Here is a 10106-nt window from a genome sequence, read left to right as displayed (position 1 = left end):
CGTAAAGAGCTGTTTGTTTCGAGTTTTAAGAAATTCCAATCCAAGTTAACACTTTCAAGGGGGCATTAGTTTTTAAAAGACACTATGCTTCACATTTTCTTAAAATCCTTCAAATTAGGATATGACTTGCACTTAAGGCAATATGTCCACTTTTGAAAAACTTAATGCCTAGAAGTGCTGAAGAATTGATGCTTTTGAACTGTGGGGCTGGAGAAGACTCTTGAGAGTCCCTTGGACTGCAAGGAGATCCAACCAGTCCATCCTAAAGGCGATCAGTCCTGGGTGTTCACTGGAAGGACTGATGCTGAAGCTGAAACTCCAATACTTTGGCCACCTCATGTGAAGAGTTGACTCATTGGAAAAGACCCTGATGCTGGGAGGGATTGGGGACAGGAGAGGGGGACGACAGAGGGTGAGATGGTTGGATGGCATCACCGACTCGATGGACATGAGTTTGAGTAAACTCTGGGAGTTGGTGATGGACAGGGAGGCCTGGCATGCTGCCATCCATGGGGTCACAAAGAATCAAACACAACTAAGCAACTGAACGGAAAGCCCAGGCGCTGCACATTTGTGGCCTGTGGTTCTGTCTCTTTGGTTTGAGCATTGTTTGGAAACATTTTGGACTTGAGCATTTTAAGATGTACAGGTGGTGCTAGTGGTAAACCCCGCCCTACCCTGCTAATGCAGGAGACAAAGTTAAGAGACAAAGGTTCAACTCCTAGGTCAGGAAGATCCCCTGGAGAAGGGCATGGCAACCCGCTCCAGTATTCTTGCCTGGAGAATCCCCATGGACAGAGGAGCCTGGTGGGCTACGGTCCACAGGGTCGCAAAGAATGGGACACGACTGAGTGACTTAGCTCCGCACACAGCCTCCCAGTTCCTCTTTCCGCCTGCTGCCCTGCCCTGCCGCTGTTCAGGTTCCTTCCATCCCATCTGTTGAGAACTGTGGCTGTTTCTGAGGTCTCCTCTCTGCTGGACGCTCTCGCTGGCACAGGTTTTCATCATCGGGGACCCAGGTTCCTCTTCCTCTGCTTCCCTCCCTTGAGAAACAGTGATACAGCTTGTTCTTGTCTCCCAAGGTTTCTGGTTTTCCCTCGTTTTGACCTCCAGTGTCCTCATATGCCTTGGTTGCCCCATGGGCTAGTTTGGATCTGTAATAAGAACCTGGCTTTTCACTCCCAGGGCCCCAGCTCCCAGTTTCCAAGTTAGGGCCTTCCCAAATCAGCTCTCCAGTCCCTCTCAGGAGCCCTAGTTCTATGCCTCATCCAGCCCAGAATCCCACATTGTAATTTATCAAACATGATGGTTTTAAGGTGCCCCTTGCTGTTATCACAATCTTGACGTTATTTAGTTTTGAAAGAACTAATTGGTTTAAAAGACTGAAGAATTTAAGTGTGCTAATATGGCATCACAGTGCAATGGACATTTTCTGGGTTATTGCATCCAATTATTTAAGTTTAAGAAGGGTTCATTTTATTGAAGAAATTTTTATAACACATCTCTAGAAATACTGCAAAATACTAGTGTCTTTATCTCTGACTGTTCATTAAAATGCTTAAGTTAGTGGGAAAAAAGAAAATTTGAGATCAGCTGCCCACCTCTGCAATGATTATTCACTGCTTATGTGAGAATGGACAGGCAAGAAGGTACATTTCTGCATAACTAGTCCCTGTTCTGCAGTTTCCATTTCTTCCCTTTCACTGCAATGTGCCTTTAGTTCCTTATAAAGTTTCTTTTATTTCTCCCGATTATTCCCTCCCCACTCCAATTTTTTAAGTTTCACAATCTTATTCCTGTTCTCCAGAATGAACTTACCAAGTTCTAAAAGAGTGCTTTCCCTTGGAGGTTCACAATCTCTATGGCTGGCCTTTTAAATTTTTATTCTTTTACTTTGGATTGGAGTATAGTTGATTAATGTTAGTTTCAGGTGTACGGCCAAGTGATTCAGTTACACATACACATGCATCTATTTGTTTTCAGATTATTTTCCCACTTAGGTTATAGAATATTGAGCAGAGTTCCCTGCCCTATACAGGAGGACCTTGTTGGTTAACTATTTTAAATATAGCACTGTGTACACGTCAGTCCCGAACTCCCAATTTATCTCTCCCCTCCCCTTTCTCCTTTGGTAACCATAAATTTGCTTTCTAACTCTATGAGTCTTTGTTTTGTAAATATGTTTCATTTGTATTACCTTTTTTTAAAAAAATTAATTTATTTAATTGGAGGCTAATTACAATATTGTAGTGGTTTTTGCCATACATTGACATGAATCAGCCATGGGTGTACATGTGTTCCCCATCCTGAACCCCCCTCCCACCTCCCTCCCCATCCCATCCCTCTGGGTCATCCCAGTGCACCAGCCCTGAGCACCTGTCTCATGCATCGAACCTGGACTGGCGATCTATTTCACATATGGTAATATACATGTTTCAATGCTATTCTCTTAAATCATTCCCACCCTCGCCTTCTCCCACAGAGTCCAAAAGTCTGTTCTTTACATCTGTGTCTCTTTTGCTATCTCGCATATAGGGTCATCATTACCATCTTTCTAAATTCCATATATATGTTTTAATATACTGTATTGGTGTTTATCTTTCTGACTTATTTCACTCTGTATAATAGGCTCCAGTTTCATCTACCTCGTTAGAACTGATTCAAATGTATTCATTTTAATGGCTGAGTAATATTCCATTGTGTATATGTACCACAGCTTCCTTATCCATTCATCTGCTGATGGACATCTAGCTATTTACAATAGCTAGTCTGAGCTATTGTAAACAGTGCTGTGATGAACATTGGGGTACATGTGTCTCTTTCAATTCTGTGTATTACCTTTTTTTTTTTTTAAGAGTTAGCCTTGAATGAAAGCCTTTCTTTGCTCCTTTGGGCTGGAGGTGGAGAGAGAGAGGTGGAACTAGCTGCAGGTAAACTGCAGTAAAGTTTGGCTTTGAACATGACAGACATAAGCTGACCATGAGGGCAGAGTCCCATAAAATTCATTCTTTCAGTGGTGTATCTATTTCCAATGTCCAGCATGGCCATGCCACTTGGCAAATATTCAATATTGCTTGGCCAACCTAACCCTACTTTTGTTGGAGGTTGAATCCACTGAACCCAAAAGTTGCAAAATGGCAGCCTGGGATAATATGTTAACCTCCAGGCAGGATTCCTTTGGCTCATAGAGTATTTGTAAGTTTTTTTAAATGCCTTTTGATGGGAGGGTCCTGTCAAGTTCCACATTTCTCATCTCTCACTTTTGTCTTACCTCAAACCTGCTTCTCTCATTTCAGGGACCTCCTTGTCACCATGGGCTCCCTACTTCCTCTGTTAAAACTCAGTCCATTCTTGGAGCATATCCTAGGGATGGAATGGTGAAAGCTTCCACTTCTTTTGGTAGACTGTTCCATCCTAACAGGGGTGCTTAATATCTTGCCTCGAACACAAACAACATGCTTCTCAGAATGAATGGATGTTTTCAGTAAGATTTAAAGGCTCTTTTTTTTAAAAAAGAAGTCTTCAATGTATGTGAACTCTACTTGACCTAAAAATAACATTTTTTAATTTTTTTCTTCCTTTTTGTCACTCTTCACATCATCTGGGACATAGCGTGACCAACAGCTCTGAACCCTACAGCTCCATTACACAGCTATCTAATGCTGTATGTTTGATATTACTCCTCCTCTCATTCACCCCTTCTATTTTTAAGAATCATACATATGTAAAAAAGGTATCTGCAATTAAGAGTTTATTTTATTCATGTCAGGTATAACAAGTGCAACTTGAATGTACAAACTCTGAACAAAACAGAAAGAAAATAAAAACTAACAACGAAAAACTTTTTTTTAAGCAGACTCATGCAAAGAAATGAAGGGGCCATGGCAGATGTCATGGGCCCTGTTTTACCTTGAATTACGACAAAAGCAAAGGACCACTATAGACTTCCAACAGGGTGTGGGGCAGGGCAGATTATCAAGGGAACCCTACATGAGAAAAAATGAGCAACTACAGAGAAAGGTGAAACTTTCCCCAGAATTCAGACAACATGCTACAGACTTACTTTCTACTTTTAAAATAGTCCTTGGATAAATATCCAATCCTGGAAATAGAAGTTACATACATAGCCTGATAAAATAATTTACCTTTTGCGTTGGAAATGCATTCTTGCAAAAGAAACACTACCAGCTCTCAGTTTATAGGGAATCAAGGGCTTTCAATTAAAGTGCATCTGTACGCTTCTATACTGAGGCAAACACTTCTATGGAGAAAAGGGTCTCTCCAAAATGGAGCTTTAGAAAGTCACTTCCCTGATCTGTGAGCATTTAGAATGTTTGCCTCAACTGGGGTTGCTCCCTCAAATTTTGCCTCTTCAGTAAAATCTATACACTCTCTCTTTAGCCAACACTGAAGAAAACCTTTGGGTTTGGAGGACACTGCAAGGTCTAAGACAGAGCTCTTTCGGGATTAGTGTTTACATCAACAGAACAATCCCTTCACCTCTGCAAAGCACCACAGTTATTTCAATGACAATTAGAGAAAAGCTCAATATCATCTCATAAACAGCTCAAGATCATACAAACAGCACCCCCTTTAAATATAACTGTATATTCCTTTGATATCACTGGAGTCCTGTAAACACACAGGGCACCACAATGTATGAGTCTGATGCCATTCAAATACATCACCTTATTTATGTTTATATATTTTATTTTTTAATTCCATTATTTATATACATGTTTTTGGTAATTATAGTCAAGATGCTGGTGAAAGTAATTTGTTTAACATTTCATAATTGCGTGCAAAAGTAAAAACACTGATTTAAAGGAAGGTAACTTTTACAACTATTCAGCCTCAATGAATCAGGACAAGCAGTTAGGCAATATCATGACTTGCAAAGTTATACTTAGCATAATGTTGCAATTCAAAATATGGCACAGAATTAGCAATACAGATAACAGTCCCACTGGCTAAACTTAGCCAGGTTTTGACTAATTTGGTTTAAGTTGAAGTTTGATTATATAAAAAAGGTTCCTGAAAGTATTGAAAAAGAAACAGTGTACATGAAAGAGAATTCAACAATGTTTACAAAATGCCAAAAGTTCTTACTCTGCCCCCCCACTTTTTCCATAAATAATTAATGAAGTCCCCCACCCCCCACCCACCCCCAGCCTCAAAAAGATTTACAAAGATAAATTTAGCTCAGTGAACAGAACCGAAAGATGACTGTTGTTAGACAGTACCTGGTTAAAAGCTCAAGCACTTTTGTAAGAATTCATATATATTGTCTCTTGAGGAATATAAATAATCTGATAGCATTGCTCTTTAGATTTTTGGAGACTTCTCACTTAGAAGTTACAACTGTCTTTGTGCTTTGAGTAAAATATGAGCTTTAAAGCAGAAAGCTGATGGTATTCAAAATTCACCACCTTCAAAGTTCATTGTGAGAGTTCTTCTCTGCGGCTTTGAACATCAAGATAGAATTGAAAATTTTGAGTGCTGGGCCCAACTTAATGCTCATAATTTTCACAATGTCTGTTTGGGTCATAAGCAGAAATGCCTCTCCATCAATTTGCTAAAAGGAAGGAAAAAAGACAAAAGATTATGAGTTGATTGGACACAGGGTAGTGGGACATATTCAAGGTTAAATTATCAGCTGTTTTCTACATGCAACACTAGAACACCACAGACAGGGATTCGGGTGTACAAACGTTTCCTGATAAGCAGATCTTTCTTATATGCAATAACACCCCCAAATGGGGACTATGAGCAGAGTCAAATTTATTCATCTAAAAGTCAACTCACAGGGAAGTGGGTTTCTCACAAGCTGCTTTGATGTGCAGCCATCTTTTCTACTCAGTTGGAAAGAAGTAAATTAAGAAATGACTTTCTAAAAACAGTAATTACTGTGATTTATGGCTGGGTTTATTTTTTGTTTATGCTTTCATAATACACATAAACTGGTCTAACTCCAGAGGTTAAGTACCTTACTAAAGGCCGGAAACTCTGAAGGAGGACTTGGGACTTGGGGCTCTCGCCTCCCGTCTCATCACTCTTTCACAGTGCACTCACGGTTCTCTTCCAATGTTTTAACTCCACAAATTACAGCGACCTGCTCTCTGAATGTCTTTCTCAGGGCGTAAAGGGATGAATATATTCATTCAACAAAAACTTATTAAGTACCCATTATATTTTAAATGGGCTTCCCAGGTGGTGCTAGTGGTAAAGAACCTGCCTGCCAATTCAGCAGCCGCAAGAGACCTGGGTTTGACCCCTGGGCTGGGAAGATCCTGGAGGAGGAAATGGCAAACCACTCCAGTATTCTTGCCTGGAGAATCCCCACGGACAGAGGAGCCTGGCAGGCTACAGTCCCTGTGGTCACAAATAGTCGGACATGACTGAGCACATATTCTAAGTATTATTCTTGGGCCTGGGCATATAGCAGAGACTAAAGCAGATAAAAACAAAACTAAGCAAACAAAAACTCCTTGTACAGTTTACATTTGAGGAGTAGGAGGCAGACTATAAGAAAGACCATAATAAGCAAATTAGAATTAACTAATTCTAGTTCTGTGAAAAATACCGTTAGTAGCTTGATAGGGATTGCATTGAATCTATAGATTGCTTTGGGTAGTATAGTCATTTTCACAATATTGATTCTTCCAATCCATGAACGCGGTATATTTCTCCATCTGTTTGTGTCCTCTTTGATTTTTTTCATCAGTGTTTTATAGTTTTCTATATATAGGTCTTTTGTTTCTTTAGGTAGATATACTCCCAAGTATTTTATTCTTTTTGTTGCAATGGTGAATGGTATTGTTTCCTTAATTTTTCTTTTTGTTTTCTCATTGTTAGTGTATAGGAATGCAAGGGATTTCTGTGTGTTAATTTTACATCCTGCAACTTTACTATATTCGTTGACTAGCTCTAGTAATTTTCTGGTAGAGTCTTTAGGGTTTTCTATGTAGAGGATCATATCATCTGCAAACAGAGAGAGTTTCACTTCTTTTCCTACCTGGATTCCTTTTACTTCTTTTTCTGCTCTGATTGCTGTGGCCAAAACTTCCAAAACTATGTTGAATAGTAGTGGTAAGAGTGGGCACCCTTGTCTTGTTCCTGATTTTAGGGGAAAATGCTGGAGAGGGTGTGGAGAAAAGGGAACCCTCTTACACTGTTGGTGGGAATGCAAACTAGTATAGCCGCTATGGAGAACAGTGTGGGAGATTTCTTAAAAAACTGGAAATAGAACTGCCATATGACCCAGCAATCCCACTTCTGGGCATACACACCAAGGAAACCAGATCTGAAAGAGGCATGTGCACCCCAATGTTCCAATGTTCATCGCAGCACTGTTTATAATAGCCAGGACATGGAAGCATCCTAGATGTCCATCAGCAGATGAATGGATAAGGAAGCTGTGGTACATATACACCATGGAATATTACTCAGCCATTAAAAAGAATTCATTTGAATCAGTTCTAATGAGATGGATGAAACTGGAGCCCACTATACAGAGTGAAGTAAGCCAGAAAGATAAAGACCAATACAGTATACTAATGCATATATATGGAATTTAGAAAGACGGTAACGATAACCCTATATGCAAAATAGAAAAAGAGACACAGATGTACAGAACAGACTTTTGGACTCTGTGGGAGAAGGCGAGGGTGGGATGTTTAGAGAGAACAGCATCGAATCATGTATATTATCAAGAGTGAAACAGATCACCAGCCCAGGCTGGATGCATGAGACAAGTGCTCAAGGCTGGTGCACTGGGAAGACCCAGAGGGATCGGGTGGAGACAGAGGTGAGAGATGGGATTGGGATGGGGAATACATGTAAATCCATGGCTGATTCATGTCAATGTATGGCAAAAACCACTACAATATTGTAAATTAGCCTCCAACTAATAAAAATAAATGAAAAAAAAATAAAACAACAACAGCAACAAAAAGAATTACTAATTCTAAAAGGTGATTGGTGCTATGAGAAAACTGCTGGCTGAAGATGTAAGTGGGCAGTGGGATCAGGGGTGGGAGGTGGCAGTCTGAAGGAGGACAGTTAGGATGGGACGCTGAGAAGTGGAGTGAGCCATGTGAACACCTAGAGGAAGAGCATGCCAGACAGACAGGAAAGCAGGAGTGTGTCTGGAGAATGCAAGGAACGGCAAGGAGGTCTGTGTGAGGAACAGTGTCAGCAGTGGGCAGAGGACAAAGAGGTCAGATGGTGAGAGAGGCAATAGAGTGTTAGACTGTAGCCCGGGTGAGGAGCTTGGCTTTTACCCTGATTTAACTACCAGAAGGGTCTGAACTGAGGAGAGACATGATCTGACTTAACGCTCTAGCAGAATCATCCCAGCTATGCTGGAAATAAATTATAGAAGGGCAGAAGTAAAAGCAAGGTGGCTGGCTAGAAGTTACTGCTTTAATCCAACTGGCAGATGACAGTGACTCTGACCACAGAGATCATGGTGGAGAAAGAGCTGGAATCCTCATGCTTTTAAAATATACCCAATAGGGTTTTTTGACTGATTAAATGTGGAGTGTATAAGAGAAACAGAAGTTAAGGATGGTTTCAGATAAAAGCCCACACCTGCATTTAATTGCCTTTCAGAGATGAATTATAAGACTTTAGATTTGCTTTCTGGTTTTCATCTAGGACTCGAACCTGCTGACCTGGTGAGACATTTGAGAGCAAGGATCATGTCCTATTACTTCTGAATTAACCCCTCTCACCAGAGCATCACATGTAGTAACATACACATGGGAGTCATTTAACAAGAGTTCACAGGATGAATGAAGAGTGGAATGAATGTATGAATGACACGTGGACAGAGAACATTCACTGCCTCATTCTTCAAAAGAAGACTCTGCCTCTGAGGCTATCTGATTGGTGCTTAAGGAGTGTCTCCAAAGATAATATGAAGAAAGGAGTTATTCAAAGAAATAACTTATCATGTGAATTTGAATCTTACTTTAACTAAATAACAGAGCAACCTATACGAACTGTCTAGATATCAACAGAACCAAAAGTAGTGTTTATAAAATTTATATACTAGAAATTTATTTTTAAAACTGTTGCATCATTTTCAAAGGGTCTTTCAAAGAAAGAACAATGGCTCCCTGCAGGAATATAAGTCTGCTTAGGGATGGAAAATCGACTGAGAGTAAGACAAAGATACTTAGGACTTGGGCCTTAAGGAGCTCAAAATCTGAGTAACTGCAAATTAAAGATCCACTAGAAAGAACATTTCTGAAATAACGTAAGTCAGAAAAAGGCTAATGAAAATCAGATCCTTCTGCATTTTCACAGGCATCCACATAGAGCATAAACGATAGCTAACAGCATACTGACACTGGCAACTGGTGGCCGGGTTCTTGGCAGTCCCGACACGCTTACTCTGTTGCAATGTTCTTAACAGAAAATGTGCCATTTTGAACAGTGGAGGCTAAACACAGGTACAAACAAGATAACTTATTACTGCAGACAGCAGATGTGGGACAAAGACTTTTGAGATGACTTAGTCCTCACTGTACCTTCTGGGAGCCAAGATCACGCGCTAATGGACTGTTCTGCTTGGAGGAGCTGACAGGCAAGTGGCTTATTTTTAAAGATCTCTAATGAAAAGAGTCTCCGGCTTCTAGTGTAGTTAGAGGTCGAATTCCTTTTTGTCCTAATGCTCACTAGAGGTGGTATCATTATTAACCATACCTTACATTGACGTTTTGGACGGGCAGATGAAAACAACCAATAAAATAATCTTCCAATGGCAGATGGTAATAAATGCAATGCATGTCAGTTAGGATAAACAACACTGAGAAATGTATAAGATCTAAGGGGCTGTTTTAGCAATAATGGTAATATTAATTATAAGCATCAAATGGAGTTAATCTTGGGGTTAAAATGACACTTGAAAATTAAACAGTGGGAGCTAATTTTACTTTATGAAAAATGAAATGTTGCTTATTTCTTGCTTTGGTTTCTCTCTGTGCTGTATACTATATAAATGTATACGAGTAAGTTTTGTGTTTGTTTTTTTAAATGAGTTTAGTGCTACTGCTGTGGGGCATCATAAAATGGTACAAACATTTCCTTTATTCCTCATC

At 40.0% G+C, this 10106-nt stretch overlaps 1 protein-coding gene across 9 annotated transcripts in view; it reads right to left on the bottom strand.

Moving 5' to 3' along the window:
* Window positions 1-3734: 3734 nt before the first annotated feature.
* L3MBTL3 (L3MBTL histone methyl-lysine binding protein 3) overlaps window positions 3735-10106 on the bottom strand; it is a 108446-nt gene continuing 102074 nt past the window's right edge. For all 9 annotated transcript variants that reach the window (XM_043888232.1, XM_043888234.1, XM_043888236.1 and 6 more), the window contains one exon: window positions 3735-5575. In XM_043888232.1, the coding sequence (XP_043744167.1) occupies window positions 5432-5575 (144 nt within the window). In that variant the 3' untranslated portion in view covers window positions 3735-5431. The remainder of the gene's footprint in view (window positions 5576-10106) is intronic.

This window comes from Cervus elaphus, chromosome 26, assembly GCF_910594005.1.
Source record: "Cervus elaphus chromosome 26, mCerEla1.1, whole genome shotgun sequence".
Lineage (NCBI taxonomy): Eukaryota > Metazoa > Chordata > Mammalia > Artiodactyla > Cervidae > Cervus > Cervus elaphus.
This window is presented reverse-complemented; position numbering and strand designations above follow the sequence as displayed.